The sequence below is a fragment of the Nymphaea colorata genome, chromosome 1 (assembly GCF_008831285.2).
Source record: "Nymphaea colorata isolate Beijing-Zhang1983 chromosome 1, ASM883128v2, whole genome shotgun sequence".
In the NCBI taxonomy this organism is placed as follows: domain Eukaryota; kingdom Viridiplantae; phylum Streptophyta; class Magnoliopsida; order Nymphaeales; family Nymphaeaceae; genus Nymphaea; species Nymphaea colorata.
Genome location: NC_045138.2, coordinates 40,849,872 through 40,872,038, shown reverse-complemented (window position 1 = coordinate 40,872,038; position 22,167 = coordinate 40,849,872). Strand labels below are relative to the sequence as shown.

Sequence of the window (22,167 nt, the reverse complement as noted above, 5' to 3'; positions counted from 1 at the left end):
TCATATTTCTCCACCCACCCATTATCTCTATTTTAAAACTTTTTTTTTTAATTTTCATGAAAAATTAAGTTGTTCATGTCCAAGTTATATAGCAGAGATTAAGTACTTGACGGACATGCTTTAAAGGTAAAGCATAGCTGGTCCGATCTATTAATATCAGGTTTCTAATTTGATTACCATGGATGTTATGTTCTTGCATGCATGTTAAAGTGGTGGGACACGACATTTAAGTTGATGGATGTAATGTATTGCTACCACCGTCGATGCCAACGCATCCCATAGCATTGAAAGCAGGGGAATTGAGGGAAGTAGAACTTATACATTAGCATAACCTTTCTCTAGAACACACACACAATACTAGTCAAAATCTGTTTTTTTAATATAATCTTCATCATAAGGTACCAACATATACCAAATAAATTTTTTTTGTATGTCACAAATATGTATATGTACATCAGATGCACTTAACATATAAGGAAGCCCACAAGCATCGGATTGATGAGGGTTCCAGTCTTATGGAAGTTATAAAGTTAAAGTTGTTTGTGTGGCCCTCGTTCAATCAATCGAGTAATTGGCTGGCTACTGTTCAAGTGAGGCCTCCTATCTTTTTCCAGAGTTCCCGACGACCTGTGGATGAAGTCTTGACACATTTGCTTCGCTCCACCCGCTGCTTTATCAACACCTTGATTGTTTATGTTCACCAGCCTTCTCATATTATCAAAATGTTCTTAAATGTTTCTATCGATAAATTTACTTCTCACTTTCATTGTTTAAGTGACTTTAGATAATACTACTTGATAAAAGTGTATTTATTTTTGTTCATTGTTTTTCTTTCCTATTCTCACTCAGCTAAGTGACTCTACATAAACCGAATCATTATATATATATATATATGATCAAAATTCTTGTATATAAGTCGTGCATGAGATCTTCTTCGATGGTTAAAATTTAAAAAGTCGTTGGTAAAAAAAAAATACAACGTTTTTATGGCTTTTTTAATGATGAATTCAATGATTTTAGCCATTAACTTTAATATATATATATATATATATATATATTATAATATATTATATGGCATTGGTGTCATCGTTGCGTCGATTAATCCCTGCGCAGCCTGTGAGGAGCGAACAGCGAAATAGATCAGATACTTCTGTATTAGATCAGATCTAGTTTCGATTTGTAATGGATCCATTTTTCAAAGTTCAAACACCTATGTGGAGATATCAGTGTCGACGATCCTCAGATCCACTTGCACTCATTCTGGATCTGGATCTTCACTCGCACCCGATCTACCGCGGAAATGCAAGCTCGTCACTGCTCTTCCGACTTCCATCCTCTCTCTTGCCGCCCATCTCCATGGAAGCGTGAGCAGCAATTCTTCTTCTCTGTCGACCAGGGAAAACCCTGAACCCCTACAACTGTCGGAGAAGAGAAAGATGCTGTCGAGATCGTTTCGCTGTCTGTGCAAGTCGCCGCCGCCATTGCTTCTCCTCCACCAACACTACAACCGTCGACTTTATCCAGACGCCGAGCTCCGCCTCCTGCTCCGCCCATTCTCCTCCTCACCTTCTCCTTCTTCCTCCGGGTCAGAGGCGGAGATCAGGAAGTACTTGGGCTACTTCGCCCTGCTCCTCGGCTGCGGAGTCGCCACCTACTACTCGTTCCCTTTGCCGGAGGACGCGAAGCACAAGAAGGCTGCCCTCTTCCGCTACGCGCCTCTCCCCGACGACCTCCACACAGTCACCAACTGGAGCGGCACCCATGAGGTGCGCACCAGGACGTTCCTGCAGCCCGAGAGCATCGAGGAACTCGAGTCGATCGTTCGGGACGCGCACGAGAAGAAGGCCAAGATCCGGCCCGTGGGTTCCGGGCTCTCGCCCAACGGGATCGGGCTCCATAGGAAGGGCATGATCAATTTGGCATTGATGGATAAGGTCTTGGAGGTGGACGTCCACAAGAAGACGGTCAGGGTTCAGGCGGGCGCGCGCGTTTCGCAGCTCGTAGATGAGCTGAAGCAGTATGGGCTCACTTTGCAGAACTTTGCCTCCATTAGAGAGCAGCAAGTCGGTGGAATCATTCAGGTGGGCCTCTTCTTCTTCTTCTTCTTCTTTGTCCCGATCATCCCACATTCTTTAATTTGATCAATTATGGACAATTAATTTGCATATTTAGGAGGAATTGAAGCCATATTAGTAGCAATCATTCGGAAACGATGGGCAAGTTGATGAGCTGATGATGATGGAGAAACTGGTTGTCCAGTGATTTGAGTCAATATAAATAATCTGTTCACGAAGTGGTGGGTCATAACTATCGCATAATCTTCCAGAAATTCTGGCAAAATAATGAACCGTGAGATTTTACTCGTGGGCTAATTGTATGGGGACATTTTTGTGTGTTAACGTGGAAGAGGAGGAAGAAAGACGATAGTTATGTTAGGGAGAGATATTGAAAGCTGAGACATGGGATGCTAGTGGTACGTGCTGGGGTTGCTTTTATTGGAACTGACTAATTTGTGGTGGATGAGATTAGTGTTTACCTATCTATGAGTGACATATGAATGTTTTGTTTCAACTGAAGTCCAGGATCGGGTATTTCTGGAGAAGGATTTGTTGGCCTCCGGTGTAAAAAATTCACGGTGTTCTCCACTAAATTTAACTAAACCATATGTTCCTTTTTCCCATGTGAATGAGTGTGACAGATTTGTAGAGATTTTTTCGGTGATCTAATTCGATAAATGATTTCTTTGTAAAACCATACTTGCTAGAACCAGGATGTTGCACTACGAGTTTTAGTGCAGTTGAATATCCGATTGAGCTGGTTTTCACTCTGTTTATTCCCTCTTCATTCTTTTCCATTGCGAATAATGAATAGTTCTCTATTTCATTACGTTTATAGGCCACAAGTTCCGGTGGTCTGTTTCCAAATTTCATTTCTTTGTTTGGTTCTAATGTTCCTTTCCAGGTTGGTGCTCATGGTACAGGAGCTATGCTGCCTCCCATGGATGAACAAATAATTAGTATGAAACTAGTTACCCCTGCCAAAGGTACAATAGAGCTATCGAAGGAAAAGGACCCAGAACTATTTTATCTGGCTCGCTGCGGTCTTGGAGGACTTGGGGTTGTGGCTGAGGTTACTATCCAGTGTGTTGACAGACATCAGCTTGTTGAGCACACATTTATCTCTAACTTTAAAGAGATATCAAAGAATCACAAGTAATTACTGTTTCACACATGATAATTCGTATATCTTTGCACTTTGCCGGAAATTTACTATCAAACTTTTATTTTGCAGATGGATAGAATGTAACTTGAATATCATTACTCCCAGTTACATGTTTCTGTCTCATTTTTCAGGAAATGGTTGGCAGAGAATAAGCATCTAAAATATCTATGGATTCCGTACACTGATACTGTTGTGGTAGTGAGTTGCAATCCCCTTTCTAACCGCAAGGGTCCACCAAAGTTTGTCCCGAAGTATAGCAAGGATGAAGCTCTGCAACAAGTCCGTGACCTGTACCTTGAATCATGCAAACAATACAGGTAAAATCAACTAAAGAATAAATTACTGATTTCAATTGAAAATGGATATTGTCTTTGCCATTACTCATTTAAGCTGCATGGTGTGGAGATCAATGCTTTGAGATGGTCTTCTCTTTTTCCTGAATTAAAGAAGTCAGATTGCCTAATTTCCTTATGTTTGCGACGTACTGCCTTCTATCAAGATAATACCAGCATCATGAATGAGACAATGACTAGCAATAACTGAAACACTGAGACATGTTCATTTGTTTCAGTAGAAGTGTCTGTTGTAAAAGTAGTAACGATGTTTTCTATGATCATGCATGTTTAGTATTATTGCTTGCTAATTGTCTCTCTAATAGCACCTTATGGTTGTCTACAGAGTGCAAGACACTGCTGGCAGTCCAGAAAAAGAGGACGGACACGATGTTAATGAGTCTTCATTTACAGAGCTTCGGGATAAGCTTCTTGCACTTGACCCCCTTAACAAGGATCATGTGAGACGAGTAAACCTTGCTGAGGCAGAATACTGGAGGAAGTCAGAGGGGTATAGAGTTGGTTGGAGTGATGAAATTCTTGGGTTTGATTGTGGAGGCCAGCAGTGGGTCTCGGAAACATGCTTTCCAGCTGGAACTCTTTCGAATCCTAGCATGAAAGACCTTAGCTACATTGAAGAGCTGAAGAAACACATAGAAAAAGAAGGCATACCAGCTCCTGCCCCAATTGAGCAGCGTTGGACTGCTCGAAGCCAGAGCAGCATGAGCCCCGCATCAAGCTTGGGTGAAGATGATATATTTTCTTGGGTGAGCCATTATAGCACTTCGTAGCAGTTGTTTTTTTAAGATATTTGTTGAGTTTTACCTATTTTGGGACTAAATCTTGCATGCTTATCGGGTCTTCAGTCTTAAATACTGATTCCTTTCCTTTCGAGTTTCTTTTTGACTTAGTTGTGCGTAAGGCCTTTGATTCTGCACGTATCAGTTTTCCATTGAAACTACAGTTATTCAGGGCTTCAAGTGCTTTGCTTTAGTTGGACCTGTAGCACAGTGATCGCTTGCACTTTGCACCTATATGAATGTTTTTTATATTGGTTCATCTTCATAATCTTGCTACTCATGAACTTTGATATCCATTTTTCTATTGTTATATCTCATTCCTTTTCAACCTTAGGAGAATCAAGGACTCAGTCATGTGAAGCGTAAAGAAAAATTATTGTAAAATATTTGCAATGCATTTGGCTCATAGCATCTCCTTTTCTCAGGTTGGCATAATCATGTACCTGCCGACTATGGATGCCCGCCAAAGGAAGGAGATAACTGATGAGTTCTTCAAGTATCGAGGTTTGACACAGACTGCATTGTGGGACAAGTACCATGCCTATGAACACTGGGCTAAAATCGAGGTAATCAACAAACTAGCCTGGCAATGAACAAAGTCTATCTTTTTAATCAATAATTTTACTATTAAGATTGAAGGAATAAGGCTGGTTCTAATTTGCTTGCATGTCCGAGTTCATGTTATCATTTTCTTCTCTAGAAAAAGGGAAAAAATTGTTCACTTTTTAGATTGTCTGGAACATTGAACACTGGATCTTTCTGGAGTCTGGACCATCACCTGGAGTAATGTTTGCAGGTGCCGAGGGATAAAGATGAGCTCCACGATCTGCAAGAGAGGCTGACGAAACGGTTCCCCATTGATGCTTATAATAAAGCACGCATGGAGTTGGATCCTAATAAAATTCTTTCCAATGGCATGCTGGAGAAGCTGTTCCCTTCGGACTCCATCTAGATGCATAAATTTGTGTGACACAGTGTTGATTCTTTGTCTGCGGAGAGGGTGGATCTCTCTGTAACATAACTATATGGGATTGATTGTCTTCCCACAATTGTTGCGAGTTCCTCTTCTTCATGTCATCGTCCCCATCTGGCATTACAGCCAGATTTCATTCAATAAGAATGGTTGTACCAATATTTTCTTCCGTAGACCAGAAATCATATCAGAGCCCAATTACTTCTCTGCACTCCTTAAAAAGTCGGAGATGATTTCAGTTTCAACAGGGAAATTCACGACGTTTTCTCACATTCAAATATCACATGCTTTGTCATCAATTACTCTAGAGCATCCCGCTAATTACTATATAATGAGATTTCAATTAAAAAGTGGCATGATAATATATATTTGTTATGGACGTTGAGATTGAAATTCCCGGGTGATTATAGTATGAGTTTAGATAAATTTGATGTCCATATGCATGCGTTGGTTTCAATCTAGGACCCCTCTCTCTCTCGCACACTCTCTGAGTTTTGATCTGGCTTTTGTATGTGGATTCAGATTAAGGCCCTAATAAATTAGAGTGAAATGGTTAAAAAATAAGCACAAAGGCTGAAGAATGTATTACCATGTAAGGGCCTGTAAAGGAATTAAATAAACCCATTAAAAAAGTGTGCAAACAAGAGATTCGTTTACCTGGAGAGAGGCTTAAAGTAAATAAAAGAGTTAAATTTTACCATAATTTTGCACAATCTACTTAATTTCAGCTTTTGCCACTTCAGAGAAAAACAAAAAACAATTAAAGGGCATTGAAGCATCTTTCATTTTTCATGTCAGACAAGTAGGAATACAAACAATTAGTTACGGTTTTGGAACTTTAGTTTATTTTTTGACTCGTATAATACTTGATCTATGTTTCTTATATACATCCAATTTTAAACTTTTCACCTTAATTTTTTTACTTCCCACCCTCTCCTTCACTTTCGTGAGGTTATGAGCTAAACCTCACAAGCGGAGTCATAGACCCTTTTCTTTACTGTTACCATGATATGCTGAGAGAATAATAAAAAGTATTACTAAAGTGTAAAACAAATATATGTCCAGTTTATTGAGGTTTATTTTGGACCAAAGTATATTCAATCTTAGGATAGCGTTGGATAAGAAAAACCATCGTGTTTTTGGGATATATATTTGTAAAACACCATATTTTTGGTTTAAAGAACCCACTCTGAATATGAATATCATTCAAGATTCAACAACAACTTAACACTCCAAACAAAGTACACAATGTTCATGTAGTCCCGATGTATGCATCTCTTACCAAACACCTAGCCTTCATTCTTCTGGAGTAAGTGGTTTGTTACTTGGATCTCCCCGGAAAGCTGGAAGATCAATTAGTACCTTGTTTCCGTTCTAAAATACAACTCTACTTCACAAAATAAATTTTTGATTAACATCTAGGAGCTTCAAATAATGGGAGAAAAAACAAAAAAGATGGGAGATTGGGTAAAAAAAATTCATTTGGGGTCTGTCAGACAACCTCAAGACCATCCCCGGCCGAACCAGTCAACCAGGGAACGATCCTCCGCTAATGGGAGATGGACTACCGCCCAAAACCCGACAGGCATTCACGCTCAGGTCAAGAGGTTATGCTTCATCGTCCAGACTTTGATCTCTGTCTCCTTAGGGATTAAGGATTCAGTTGTACAACCTATAGAACAGATCCTGTTCAAGTAAGGTCGTGGTGGATGTTGAACACGCAGATGTTATACAGACAACGGAATCCTGTAAAACTCTCGATACAGGACTAAAAGTGGTACTATGACTCTCCTGGATGTCGCCCATCTCACGGCCATCGAGGAGCTCGAGCCGATCTTCCGAGACACGCACGATAAGAAGGACAAGGTCCGACGCTGTCTGGGGACGGGAGTTTGAATCGACGAATAACCTCGTCGCCTTATGGAACGCCACAAGGCTTACAACTATCATTAGTTTCCCCAGACATTCTGCTACAACAACCAATCTTGCTGAAATTCTTCGCAAGGAATTCTTCTGCTGCTATAAACAACCTCCGTAGAGAAAGATACTGCAACCATGTAGATCAAATGCTGGGGAACCGTGACATCCTGGGATGAGAAGAAGTGCACAAAGATGCAGGAACTGATGCACCAATAACTCTGCAAATTTTGGATGTTAAAATCAATGGCAGTTTTTCTATTACGTTAAAAAAAATTGAAAGTTGGGTCATTGGATGCTAGCGATACACGATGCTGTTACTCTCATTGGAACTGTATAATCGTGTTATCCGCATCAAGATGCTTGTGTCTACCTCTTTATGAATGTCATATTTAAGAAGGTTTTGCTTTAGCAGGAGTTAGGCAACCGCTACTACAGAACAAGTTTGTTGGAATAGATTAGCTTTAAATATAAAAGATCCAAACAGAGATTGCCGTAGGACAAACACAGAATTCCTGTATTTTGTTGAGAAATTGAATTTCAGCCTCTACAAGTGTTCCTGATCTTTCAGTACTCCCTCATAGATGTACCATTCTTTCCAGCAGAAAGAGTATTAAATGTAGCATGATAAACAATCTGGTGTTCATTGGTAGTACTCCCCTTGATATCTACGACCACAATTCAAAAGGTGGAAATCTCTGTTTATATTTAATAACCCTGCTACTGATGCGGCACTCTGATGTCGACGACCACAAAAGGTGTCTTCTGATTGGAGATACCTGAATTGGAACTCATGACTCTAGTAAACATGGCCTGACTAATTGCTGCCGTCGAGTAGAACCCAACACTTGTTCTTTGTTTACTTACCTGACTAGTCTGCCATGACCTGAACCCACGCCCTTCTCATGGCTTCTCTTGGCGCTTCTGTTCCGCTTCAACTAACAATTCAGCTTGAAGTGCAGCTTTTACCAATTCAGCAAAGAGGGTATAGCTAATTGTTGCCACTTTACATCTTTCACACACACACACACATCTTTTCCTTTTGTCGTCCCCAAACAAATTCTGTTGCATCATCTTCTTCATCAAACTTTCGCTGCAAGAGCCTGTAAAGAAATTAAGTAAACCAACTCAAAGGGTGCCGCTAGGACTAGGCTCTCCCTCCAACCTGGTTGCGGTGTTGAACTTTAAGATCTTCAAGTGGGATGAGAATTTGATTTGGTCTCTAGTTATTTATAGTTTACATTATCGAAAGCCAAACCATACCATTTGCACTATTGGAGTTGAGTTTCGATCGAGCTCAATGTTGGCTTTATACACTTTTTGTGAGCCCCATAAAAAGTGCTTCTCTACTTAGCATGTTATCTTAACATCCTAAGGTAATAACTAACGTACCTCATCCCAATAAAGAAAATATTTAAAACTATTAAAGCAAGCAATCGATCTTTATTCAAATAGATAGAGGGACATAAATGGTTCCCAAAATATGGTTGTTGACCCCAAATCGGATTCAATTAGTCTGATACAGTAAGGCAAAAAGGAACTAAATTTCAATCGGAGGGTGTTTCCATTAAAAGCAGCGGAGGTAAGCGTGTGCATGTGTGGGAAATTGCCCACATCTTTATCAATATTTCATAGCCATTTCCTTATTTATATATTGGTGCCCCTTAAAAATTTACAATTTAAAGTGTTAATGCTCCTAGCCAGAAATTTTGTCTACGCCATTAAGGCTGATTGTGCAGAAGTAAATGGTTAGATATAATAGATAGATGCGGATGGTTAAGGCCCCCTAGGTTATTTCACAGGGCCTAGCGACGGTCTACAGATTAGGAGATTTCTGTATCCTTGAAAAGTTATCTCGGGGCAAAGCATGAATAGTTCTACCAACATCCAAAATCATCACATAAGAAGAAAGAAGGCAGGTTTATCTCTGCCAACATCCAAATTCATCAAAAAAGAAAAAAGAAGACAACTAGACAAGTTGGGCTCAGCAACATCCAATTCACCACATAAAAAAAAAGAGGACATCTCTCTCTCTCTCTCTTCTCTAGTCACACGTAAGTTTGGGTTCTTAGTAACGAGTTTCTTTTCAAGTGTTCATCCGAATATATATATATATATATATATATATATATATATATATATATATATATATAATAAAACAGGGTAGAAACATTATGAGATTATGAGTTTTCGACAAATGTTTTTACAAAACATCATGATATTATTATGATACTTTCGCAGAAATTCAAAATGTCACGACAAAGTTTTCTTACTTTTGTTCGTCGATCTTTGTGATTGGGGTCCAGAGTTTGACAACACTTTGATTGGTCGAACTCATACCAAGTGAAGCGAGAATTTGAAAATCAAGGATTAAAATTATGCATGAAAGAAAATGGCATACATAGCCTCAAAGAGTGCAGAGTAGACTTTTATACAGATTCTGACGTGCTAAAACGAGAGAAAAACCATATAAAAAAACATTAGACTCGAGAAGGAATCAGAGGGATTGAGTTCTGCAGGTAAGCAGAAGCAGCTGCCACTCCACTCCCTAACTTCACCGGATATCCAACATCCTTGAGTATCATCTCCACTCCAGCCAAGCAACCCAGCAGTTGTAGCTGAAAATACACCAAAAGCATAGAACATCAAACTGAATGCTAAAAAATATCTCATACATATCGACTATATGTGAACACTTGAGATCCACAAGCATCTGAGAAAATTGCCTATTATGAAATCAAAGTAGCTATATAAAAGAAGCAAATCAGGTACCTCATTCAGATTGCCAAGATGCCCTATTCTGAACACCTTGCCAGCCACTTTGTTCAAACCCAATCCTAAACTCAGATTGTATCTTTTCCAAGCCCTCTTAACTATTTCAGAACTGTCAATGGATGGAGGAACTAGCACGGCTGTGACTGTGTCACTGAACCATTCTTCTTTTTGAGTGCAGTTCTTCAAGCCCCATGCTTCAACAGCAAGTCTGCATTCAAAATAATGATGGTTACCTCAAACAAAAAAGAAGTCAAACAGAACTGTATTATTCTTCCTTGGAGACACTTTACAGATCGATTTGAAAAAAATTGGTAATAACAGGTACACGTTTGAAAATAAAAGGAACTATTGCCGATCAATAAAAGGCATGTTCAAGAAGTGACCTTACTGATAGCCCATATGGAGGATACCATTTGGAATGTTCATGTATATTTACTTTCAAAGCAAATGCTAGACATTGCGCATGAGTGTAATTAATTATCAAGTTTGAGATTTGTGAAGCTACGAAAGTGCACTTTAACATGAGTTGATTGAAGCTGTTCATGTCAAGTAACAGTAAAACCTCAAACAAACAAGTGTAAATTGTAGACTGAGTTGATACAACTTTCATGAAATTATCTTGGTTCTTGTACTATACTAATCAAAATTACCTTGTTGCTTTCCCTAGGCGTGTATGCCTGGCAATCACATTGTCAAGACCCTCTTCAAATATGAGGTCAAGTGCTGCTCTTAGCCCGTAGAGAAGTTGAATTGAAGGTGTGTATGGCCAATATGTTCCAAGCTTATAGAACTTCAGGTAGTCACTCCAATCAAAGAACACCCTTACTGATTTAGCATATTTTGATGCTTCCAATGCTTTTGGACTAGCACAAACGATGCCCATACCGGTGGGCAGTGATAGAGCCTTCTGAGACCCAGTCAGTGCAACATCTACTCCCCATTCATCCATACGGAAATCAAGAGCACATATTGAAGATACTCCATCCACAAGCAGCAGTGCAGGATGCCTGTAGTCATCTGTTTGACATGAACAAGGTGAACTTTTTCATTGCAGACAAATTTAATATTATATGTTAAATAAGAAAGGATTGAGTCATGTCATATCACTCAATTCATAGTTGCCATTTCATGCCAAGAGGACCCATGAGGTTCTGTAACAACTCAGCCCACAACGACCCAGCCCACACTGGGCACCAGCTCCTGGTTCGACAGATCCCAACACGGCTCTTAGCAGATTTGGTTCCAGTTCAAAAAGGCTAAGAACCAGGATACTTAACTACTTAACAACTCTCTTTATAAGTCCTCCAAGATCCCTCACAATCTTAGATACAAGATTAAACTTTTCAAAGTAGGGTGTTAGATATGACACAAACTGAGTTTGCCATGGCATGAACCATCAGAGTATTCCCACCTTTTTAATAGACAAGATGGAGCTGGTCTCTAATTTCCAGAGGCCATAGAGCAACTCAACTTTAAAAGCTAGCTCAGTCTGAGTTTGCCATGGCATGAGACATCAGATTATTCCCACCTTTTCAATGGACAAGATGAAGCTGGTCTCTAATTTCCAAAGGCAATAGAGCAACTCAGCTCTAAAAGCTAGCTCAGTTACAGGCATCTAATAAGTTCAAGCAAAAACTAACCGAGGATTCTTCTAACAGCTGCCAAGTTGTTGGTAACTCCAGTTGCAGTCTCATTGTGAACAATACAAATAGCCTTGATGGTGTGAGACCTGTCCGCTGCAAGTTTTGAAGCCAGTATCGAGAGGTTTGCTCCTTGTCCCCAGTCACTCTCAATGACATCAACATTGAAGTTGAGTCGCTTCTGTTGGTCTATCCACAGGAGACTGAATTGGCCAATCAGAAATGAAACAGTCCTGTCACCAGGTGATAGTGTGTTTGTCAAAGCACTCTCCCATGCACCAGTCCCTGATTCAAGCAAGCAAAACCATTTGGTCATTTAGAATAATGAATAAAAAGTTTTATAGACAGCAAGCTCTCCTCCCAAATTGCTGTCGTTTGGCCGATACTGATGCAGTAATGCTTGAAAACAATGCTAAGACTGACATTTTCCTCTGTCAGACCTCATATGAGATGAATTTGAAGTCTTACCTTGACTAAAGTTTCAAGGACCAGATACTTTAGGAGTACTAGAGAATTAGCTTCAGTACTAATGAAAATTGAGCTACTCTTGAATAGTTTTCCTGCCAAGAGTGCTTACCAACTTAAGATGGCATGTTTTTCCCACTGGCAGAATATATAGTGGCACTGCAGGATATTTGTACTATAGTTGTTTGTAGCCCACACAAGTGATTGGACCCGTGTTTGGTGCAATTTTGAAACATGACCAAGTTCAGGCGTAGTCAAAGTAGAATCTAGTAGGGAATTGGAAGTTATATGGTATGCTTAATGTGTAACTTTCACGGTTCACAAAATTGGATGTGTTCCTACCAAATGTTTCCATATTGGTTCAAATTACTCAAGCTATTCAAGAGTCCAAGACATGACAAGTACTTAAATCTGCTCCTGCACCATAGAAACATGAATAGGCTGGGGTAACATATGTACGAAACTCAGGTTGAAATAACCATGCCAGTTAATAGAGCCCCTTTCCAGAATGTTTTGCACAAAATATTAAAACAAAGATAAATATGCATGTAAGGTTGATTGGTTACCTGTAGTAGGGAAGAGGAATGGGGTACCAGTGGTTGTTTTGAAAATCTTCTTTACATCCTCCAGAAGAGTTTTTGTTAAAGCTGGTACAGCTGGAGAACGGTAATCCTCATTGTTTCTGTTCATGGCCCGGATGACAGGCTCCGGAATGTTGACAGGTCCCGGAACAAAAAGATGGTTCCTCCCTGGTCCATATACGTAATCCATCTTGTCTCACCTACTGCTGATGTACACCACAGTAACAGATGAATCCGGATAGAGTTCTTCTCCTCGTCTTTTCTTATCTTTTTCCCTACCAAACCTGCTGCTGGAGCTTTGCCTGCAAAAAATTTCCACATACAACCCCGATAATGAGAAACTTCACCCATGGCAAAAAAACAGGATGAACAGTCAGTGGTGAATTTTTCATATGCATGCTCTCTTGTAGTAACTAATAACGAATGATTGACAGGCTCTCAATCCTTGTGTATAATTTGGACCAACTCAGGTAATTTTCAAACCGTTACATAACATCTGCAATATGTGAGTGGCTAGTACGGTTCCCCTGTAAATCGTCTATGTTTAATTGATGTACATGCATGCTTTCGCGTTCAAATAGATTGATTCATATTCAACTCATCACTACGAACTTATATCATATTTAGATATATGGGAATAAGAACGCGGTGCTCACTATTAATTTATTCAATTTTAAGAACCATAAGCACATGACAGAGTCCATATCGGCACCTCTTTCGTCTTTCTAAGATTACGACTCTCGTTGCACGGATTCGCCATCTTCAAGTTTCACCAACCGATGAAGTTGAGAAAACAAGGAAAAAATAAGCAACACTCTGCACTGCTGAACCACACACAAAAACAGACAGGCCCACGAGTTATTGCATGAGTTATCTAAGAATTGATCAGTAGTTTAGCTATTGCTAATGCCCTGATAACCACCGTAGTTCATAACCTTCTTTCCTTTTTCTCCTTTTTCCTTTTTCGTCAGACTTTGCAGAACTACTGATAGGAACAGAGTGCCTCACTAAACGCTTGCTGATTGATGATTCCCTACACATCATGTAGTAACGTGGGGAGGTTGATTTACTAAAGAAAATCATGGTGCAGAACCATTAAACCCATTCATTGTTGCTTAACTGTTGTATTAGCGACACCGTCGCACAAGCCATTCTGTTACCATCATGGTCTTGCTGTGTTATCAACACCATGAGGGACGACGTTTCACAATCCATCAAAACCAACCCATTAAAGACTCCGTCTCAAGTTCCCCACACTTACAAGGCTAGAATTTGACTCCCCACACTAAGCTCAATCAAGATTTGTGGGATCATTGACATGGACTTAAATTCTCACAAAAGCTACTTTCTGAAATAAATTTTAGTACGTTGAACTAAGACCGCAATCAGCATATAAAGCTCTTCGATCTTAGAAAATAAATATCAAAATCAGTACCGATACCAGGAGAGAAACAGCAGAAGAGATCATTAATCTGCAGAATTCATGGAGCTTCTGTGGGAGTGAAGAGAAGGGATAGAAAACTCACAGGGCTATATCACAATTGTGTGGTGTGCGTCTCTGCTCCTCGCTCCCACCACCTCGTCAGACTCGCGGCACTCCCACAGATGCGGGAATGAGATAGAACGAGGCCAAAAAGAGACGGCGCTAACTTGCAAATTTAATGGGTAGGTAGTGGGCCAAACCTTTTTGCCTTCTTGTCCAGGTGGCAGATAAGAAGGACTAACGCCTTTGAGAGGCCACAAACGCTGCTCTATTGTGTAGAGGAAAGAAAACTAATAAAAATCAGTCTCAGAATAAGACTGGGATTTCAAGTCTCTTTCTTCCTTAGACTTCATTGATCTTAATGCAAATTAGAAAAAGGAAAAAAGAAAAAGAACAGAGGGAAAAAGTAGATGAAAGCATGAAAGAAAAGATGATAAATCACGACGTCTTGCAAATAAACTTTCATATACATGTGTGCATGCTTTTGTTTTTGTAGTCTTTATGGAGACAAATCTTTTACCTAATATTCACCAGCTTCCAACATTTTCCAACGTCTCAGATTCAGTAACAAGGTTCACCAGAAAACCATCAAACAGGGCCTTAGTTTGAACTTATCAAAATCACACGAAGGGCATTTAATATCATGAAGAACTTTGGAGTGCCTCCTACATGCATAAACTGCTCGAGGATGAAGCACAGAGAAAAGCAATTTAAAACACCAAAGTATCAAACATTCGTATTAATGTCCCCATATTAAAATAATCATAATAATGACTTATTTTATTTTTTTCTTGAGCCAAAAATCTTACAAATGCCTAGGCAAGTACTAAAAAGTAGAAAAACAAAAGATGAGATTATTAAAACTGTGAAGAAAATTAAAAGCCTCTCAATGAAATTTTTCATGGGTACGAAATCAGGCTAAGATGAAAGCAAAGGCGAACATGCACAAGAACACGTAATAAAACAAGAACCACAAATGCCCAACATCATCCTGACCTCAAACGAAAAACTTGGAGATGAGGGGATGGATAAAGCGATAAACGATCACTCTACCACAGCCATTCCTTCTGCATGGCCTCTACAAGGTTCATGAACGTAGAGAAAGGGGTAAAAATTCTCCACCGACTATATGTCTCTTGCTCCCATCCCAAACCGATTGTACTCTTTTTCTGCAGAACGAGAACTTTGACAACTTTATTATCGAGAGATTTTACTGGAAACGGTCGTCAGCGTACGTGTTGTCAGTGATGGTAGTTCTTTGGCCTTATATCCAAGAACTTTTGGATTGTGAACTTTCTCCCCTTGCTTTTCCAAGAGATGAGAAATAATTTTACATATAAACATCTTTAAGAGCCCAGTACTTTAGTTGATTGGTGTGTCATGTAATTCACTTAAGTTTCTAAGTAGCCCTAAAACCTTTAAGGTAGAAGAAAGACTCAGTTCTTTTACAAGCATCTTCTGCTTATGAAAATAATGGAGAATTGTAATATTTGGGTGAAGGATCTGACCCGGGCGGAGGGAGGGGGCCTGCCTAGGCCATGGCCCCACCCCAACAAATTGAAAAAAAAAACACACATTGAAAAAAATGAAAATTTTTAGTTTGGTCATTTGGATTCGGATTTAGTTTGGCTTCACTTGAATTCAAAAGTTGGACTGTGTCTCACCCCTGAAAAAAAATCTTGACTCCGCCCGTGACCTGAACCTACTTGTTTACCAGTCGGACTGTGCTTGCAGTAAGAGGAGAAGCAACCATGGTGGGGTCTGAGTCTTAGCAAAAAGTTGACACCTAGGATGCATCTTCTTAGCATTATTATGTTTGACCAATAAGGCAGATTGATGATCAAGTGGATTGTGGTAAGACTCAGACTTGGATTGTAAATATGTGATACAGAACTGAACTACAAAATATATCGGGAAGCAATATCTTGCCAAGTTTTGGGTGAAAAGTTCCCAAACCGGATCTGGATTCTTACATATAACTGGATATGGATTTCGGCTGACTGGTAACTGTGAACCACGGCGGTCTCGAGAACACAGTGTAAGCGGTGTGTAACGTTTTAGCAGAACCCGTGATTCGCAGTCTAGTCTGTCTAGAAATCAGTCTCATTAGAAGCTACTTTTTTTTTTCAACATTTAAACTATTGTCATAAATATCATTCTCCAGAAAATATCGTCATGTTTTTTTTTTTGGGGTATAATTTTGGCTAAGTTGTTTTTCCCAAAAAAACTTTCCAAAAAAAAATCTCTGAAAATTAAAAAAAAAAACTAAAAATCCTAAAAAGTATAATAAATAAAATGAATGAGAAACTAATAAAAAGTGAAAAAAATATAACAAATCGTGAAAAGTGGTGAAAAAATCTACCAAGATGTTCAAAAATAACATGAGATTTTCTCGATATTTTCGTTTTATTTATTTCTCTCGTAAATATCATGAGATTTTCGAAAATTGCGAGATTTCTGTGAGAATCATCTAAACTGAGGCTCAGGCTTGTTCCTACTTACTGAGTAGCATGCGAAACATACATAAAAACAGTTATTTGAATCTTTTTGTTTCAAAATCTTGAAAAAAAGAGAAACAAAAGAAAGGCTCCTGCCAAGGAAACAATTTGCTGATGAAGGGGTTTGCTTCTTTATTAATATATGAACAAAAGATACAGACAAACCCAGGTTTCACAAAACAAGGTTTTTTTTTTTGACATGGCAATGAAAAACCTGGACCCCCAGATTTTTCATCCAGAACTCATGTTTCTTCTCCAGGACAACAGTTATTTCATAGCATAAACACACTTTTTATCTTGGATGTCACGTCTTTGCAAGAAAGTTATGTTTTTTAAGTTACTCATGTGCAACATCACGCTTCAAATAGCTAGTTTTCATTTTTGAGAATTTTACTGAGTTCGATTTTAAACTAACATGAAGCTTTGTGAAGCATAATACTTACTTGGTGGTGTAGACATTCTGTGGTAATGAAGCATTAAGTTCCTCATTTGAGCCATTTTCATAATATAAATTGTGGGGCTTAAATTCAAATTTTATTGAAAAAAAAAAAGTAAAAGAAAGTAAAAGTTTCTCTCTCTTACCCTTTTTTTTGTTGTGATTGTCATTATGATTTGGTTTCATACAACGATTTCTAATGTAAGCTGGTGTAGACAAAGTAAAGTTGAGTCGGCTTGAAGGATTCAAATCTGGACAAAGGTGGCTGAATTGAGTTTCTTTTGAATAAGCGAATTCAAAGTATAAATAGCCTTGTTGTGCCTTTTGAGTGCTTTATGTTTATCTTGATATGTTATTAGGAACTCATGTACAAGCCAGGTTTTCAAAATTCTATTTCCTTTGTCATCCAAACAAAAACCATGTTTTGAAAAGTGAAATCCGGGTTTTTGCCTTGCCATCCAAACAAGCAAACCCGGTTCTGAAAACTACTTTAAAAATCAGGTTTTAACAAAACCAGGTTTTGTTGTGAAAACTAATTTTTTGAGGTTGTCATCCAGACGCCCCCTGAAGGGTTCTGAAGGTGGGACATTCCACTTGAAAACCCACAAATAATGACCATTACTTGAAAAACATTTTATATAACGAGTATGATTTTAAGAGACTAATCGATCTTGCTCAAGCCGAGCATACACGATTCGAGGTCGACTTATTTTATTTGTCAAGTTTAAATATTGACTTGAACTTTACTTGATTAATAAAGCAAAAAAAAAAAAAAAAAAGAACTCGGATTGCTGGATTCGTTCTGCAGCCTGTGTGAAGACATTTCTTCGCATTTTGCTCACGCACACACTTTCCTCTGTAAAATATTATTTCTTTGTGTAGTTGCAAATTTCAATCAGTTCATTATTATAGGGTTCGAGAGTAGTTAGAAATTAGAAGCAAGACACTTTTGTGCAGTAATTGGCTATAATTCAGGAGAAATTACAAGGTGATACGAAGCATCTCATCACATATCTTTTGTTTAAATTTTTATTCTATTTTCCATTTTCTAAATATTGTATTTGTCTGTGTGCATTTGACCAGTAATTACTGTAGGAAATACTTGAAAGACCATATTTGCTTACAAGAAACTGACAACCACTTTATTCATCACAAAACCATCTTATCGCCATACTTCTTCACAGATCTAGAGCTTAGAACATAGACATGATGCAACGTTATTGTTAACTCCCACAAAAGGAAGGTTACACACTAATGGTTGGTAATCAGGTAGCTAGATTCGTATCGCCATCTGCACCAGTCACGCAATCAGCAGCAGCATTCCTCGCAAAGCCAGCAGCAGCAAAGCCCCGCCAAGCTGCAGTGGTGACAAAAGAAGATTAGATTGAAGTTAATATTGGAGTAGATGAAAAGGGTTTATTTTGCTTATGAAGGCTGTTTGCATCGCAAAGAATCCCCTTGGAAAAAGTTTCTTGGCTAAAGATGTTCTTACACGTAACTGCCAATTCACTTTTCACCTGTAGAGAATTTGACGTTTTATCAGAAGAAATCAGTCTCTCAGCCACCTGACTAGGAGGATGACCTCAAAACCTTAAAGGAGGCTGAGAATTCAATACTTGATTCAGGTCTTGGTTAGCATAATCTGGCAGAAATTTTGCCTAACTGCAGCTTACTATCAAGGAGGGAACAGAGAAAAGAGGCCAGCACTTTGAGAGGAATCGCTTCTTTTCTCTCTTTTTTTTTCTTTTTGGTTGCTCAAGTAAATAAAAAAAGGAAAAATATTAAAAGGAGTTAAACATCTCAACGTATAAATCATAAATGGTATTGACGCTGGTGCAACTGCTTAGCTTACCATCCTTCAAGGAATCCTCTCTCCCCTTTCTTTGCTGTTCTTGGGCGCCTGGACTTCTTTGGAGCAGGAGAATCCCCTTGAGGCTGAGGGTACCCTAGTAACAGAAGCGACACTTGAGCATAAGAGCACAGACATGTGTTCTGCTTACTGGAATTGAAAAATTAACCTCTTAGACTGTCATCTCTCGATTAATAAGATACATGATGCAAGCCTTCAGTGTTTGAAGATCAACAGCCTATGGTTTTTCATGCATACTCAGGCATAAAGAACTACCAACTTGCAAAAACATGTCTCAAGTGGTGCTTCTTTATGATGAACATGTTTATGATGTGGATTCCAAGAAAAATGAGTCGGAAATACTTGTAAAGACAGAAGAAGGGAGTGAACCTGGTGGGGGTTTCTGCTGCTGCTCTGCCTGTTGCGTATCAGAGGGAGGCATTTTGGAGGAAGGATGGAGCTAACTCAACTAGTCCAGAGTATGTCCTGTTGCACAGTTACTCGCTATCATGTCTTGGCTTTATATATGTACATTCCGGTGATGGCATATTCGCATGGTCGGGTTTAATTAATCTGAACGCATAAAGAGTTCTTTTCTTCTTCAGCTTTGCTTCGTGCTTAGCAATATGCTTCTTTTCCTTTTCTCACTTTCGGTTATTCCTTTGTGTTCTTTTTTCTTTCTTCTATCTTCTTGCGTTCGCTTTCTTCTTACAAAATCCATTGTTGATCCAACGAAACCGTGTGCACTGGAAACTCCCACCAAGATTCCTGACTCCACCACTGTCAACCTCATCTTTTGACTTCCAAACTACCCTTTCTCATCTAACTTCGACTCCGAATTTAATATTCTCGAGATGAATACGTCTATTTGTATATATTGTGCTCCTTCTGGCAATATCAGCTTGGAATATGATCTCCAGAACCTAAATTTGGCCAACCACAAAATCGATGGTAGTCCTCCTGGCCAGAAGTCTGAAATGTAAAGCGTCCACCATTCAAAAGTATCAGTACACAGTCTTGATGAGAAAATTCCAATAGCCATCACATATACTATCTTTAAAAGAAGTCACAGTTGTACAACCACCAAAGTTCAGATCCGGTGAGATGCTCAGAGATACAATTTTTCTAATATCTGTGAGCCCCTTCAAAGAGAGAGAGAGAGAGAGAGAGAGAGAGACTTGATTCAAAGAACGAATATATTCTCTTCTATGCTTCATATCCAAGCCTTGGCCTTCAATGCAACTTACAAGACAAAAATGGTTTGCAGTTGTCCATGCAAAAAAGCCATTGCTCCTCCTAACAGCTTGTTACTTGTTGGAAAAAGAAACCTTCCAATGGTATAAATAATTAATTGCTCAGAGTTTTACACTTGTGAAGCGGTGTAGGCACGGAAAGTTAAACCAACACCCCCCAATCTCCCGCCTAAAATACGTTGAAAAAAATGGTTTTTCAATTTTTTTTTTTTCAAAAGAAGTTACAGTATGAAACACAGGGGAGTGATTTTTGTTTCTTTGATGAGCCAACAAAAAGTTACCACAAGCATCTTTTAACGCATCAGATTTGTCCGGATAATTAATTACATCTTTACATGCCATATCATGGCGTCCCTTGTTAAGAGCATCCAGAGCCACAACAGGACAGAAAAATACCGTTTCCTACGGCAATCCTGTTTCAAACAGGAGATCTGATATATATTCCTGTTTCTAATGTGTGGGAAACCTCTTCCAGATCCAAGCATATGTATGTCCAAAAGTTTTTGTTTCTATAAATGTGGATAAATATCTATCGATTCTGCAGTCTGCAGCATAACATGTCAGAGTTAGTCACTGTAGGTTTTATCTGAAGAACCCTGTAATGGACTCATTCTTCCAGTTTGCTGTAGTCACAGGTGCCATCGGCGTTGAGATAATGCATGTGCAATTTAGAGCACCAATTCTTTCCATTCTAAAAGAGACCGATAACTACTGGCCAACATAAAAATGGAATAATGTGACTAATACCACAGGTGCTTGTAAAGCACATCTGCTTTATAATATTTGCAGCTTTTACTTCAATTGCTAGCCCAAAGGTACTGAATTATACTGGAACATAAAAAATTCCATTATACAGCACCGGTGAAGAACGTAACATTTGAATATTAGCAAATGATACAAGCAGTTATGCAGGACAAGGTTTCTTGAAAGATGGAACATCGTACGCCAGCCAGCTGATACACTTTTTTATTTATTTGCTTTGTTGGTGCTTGCAGATGCTCACCAGGATTATGTCAAGATACAACTATCAAACCCTCACCTCCTCTAACTTATTAAAGGTTTAGGGGTCACTCACTAACCTCGCTGGCACTTATCTATCATGCTATCCTTTTGTCTTCTTCACATTCTCTGCTGAAAATTGCATCCTAATGTACGTATGCCCTTTTCTACTTGCCCTTTATTGCTGCTTAGAGTTATCCTTGAGGGTATTTCAGCTTTGATGCTGTGCCATAATCTGTATGAAGACTACTTTAATCCAAGTGTAGTTTCTCTTATAGGGCTGAGAAAAGGCACCCTTATATTCTTTTCACAATTCCTGGTTGGGGTACTGAATGAAGGGAAAACTTCATCCAGAACAGCTTGTATCTTCTACTTCTTTTATTCATTCCATACTTCCAATATGGTATCAGAGGCACCCTGTATTAAGGAAAGGAGATTTTCGCTGTGGTATTGAGATGGGTCAGCAGGTTATCAGATATGCATGTGTTCTCCTCTTGATTCTTGACTGAATTGTAGCTTCAAACATTGGGTGCCTCGGAAGGTTTGAGTTTTCATATCCTGGTTTTGGGGATGAAAGAACCAGAGACTATCAATCCTTTGACTGAACTGTAGAATTTTCAGGGCTTTACTCAGCACATGTGAATCCAGTCCACAGCTGAGATCATTCCACACCATTGGAGAGCTCGGCTGACACTTTGTTTGGGTCTCGTCGGTTTTGAGCATTCGGGTGATTGAACTCTTAATGGGGCCAGATGTTTGTGTTGAGTGCCCATGAAAATCACCTGGAATCACTTGCATATTCTTGTTTTGTTTCTGAATGGTTGTCACTTGTGGTTTGCGATTTTTCCAGGCACCTCAGTGTACGCAATTCATCAGAATAACATCTGCACACCACTCTCTCCGCTTGTCTTCTTTGGTTTCTTGATTAATCTTTTCCTTGTACT

General features: G+C 39.1%; 2 protein-coding genes, 1 long non-coding RNA gene and 1 other non-coding gene across 4 annotated transcripts; 1 reads left to right on the top strand and 3 right to left on the bottom strand.

Moving 5' to 3' along the window:
• The first annotated feature begins 1,215 nt into the window (after positions 1-1,215).
• LOC116246335 (L-galactono-1,4-lactone dehydrogenase 2, mitochondrial) lies at positions 1,216-5,500 on the top strand. The gene is made up of 6 exons (XM_031618165.2): positions 1,216-2,081; positions 2,962-3,212; positions 3,354-3,539; positions 3,901-4,321; positions 4,780-4,920; positions 5,151-5,500. The coding sequence occupies exons 1-6, from the start codon at positions 1,437-1,439 to the stop codon at positions 5,304-5,306; spliced, it is 1,800 nt and encodes a 599-aa protein (XP_031474025.1). The 5' UTR covers positions 1,216-1,436; the 3' UTR covers positions 5,307-5,500.
• Positions 5,501-6,813: 1,313 nt separating this feature from the next.
• On the bottom strand, positions 6,814-7,031 carry LOC116246549 (small nucleolar RNA U3). Its single transcript, XR_004170732.1, has one exon. It is a non-coding gene; the product is annotated as a small nucleolar RNA U3 (small nucleolar RNA).
• A 2,568-nt stretch (positions 7,032-9,599) lies between these two features.
• Positions 9,600-14,390, bottom strand: LOC116267896 (serine--glyoxylate aminotransferase). Its single transcript, XM_031649825.2, has 6 exons — positions 14,232-14,390; positions 12,691-13,007; positions 11,660-11,944; positions 10,670-11,036; positions 10,017-10,227; positions 9,600-9,862 (listed from the first exon to the last, which is right to left on the bottom strand). The coding sequence occupies exons 2-6, from the start codon at positions 12,893-12,895 to the stop codon at positions 9,725-9,727; spliced, it is 1,206 nt and encodes a 401-aa protein (XP_031505685.1). The 5' UTR covers positions 12,896-13,007; positions 14,232-14,390; the 3' UTR covers positions 9,600-9,724.
• Positions 14,391-18,194: 3,804 nt separating this feature from the next.
• LOC116245783 (uncharacterized) lies at positions 18,195-19,500 on the bottom strand. The gene is made up of 3 exons (XR_004170600.2): positions 19,362-19,500; positions 18,975-19,068; positions 18,195-18,479 (listed from the first exon to the last, which is right to left on the bottom strand). It is a non-coding gene; the product is annotated as an uncharacterized LOC116245783 (long non-coding RNA).
• Between the last annotated feature and the right edge of the window lie 2,667 nt (positions 19,501-22,167).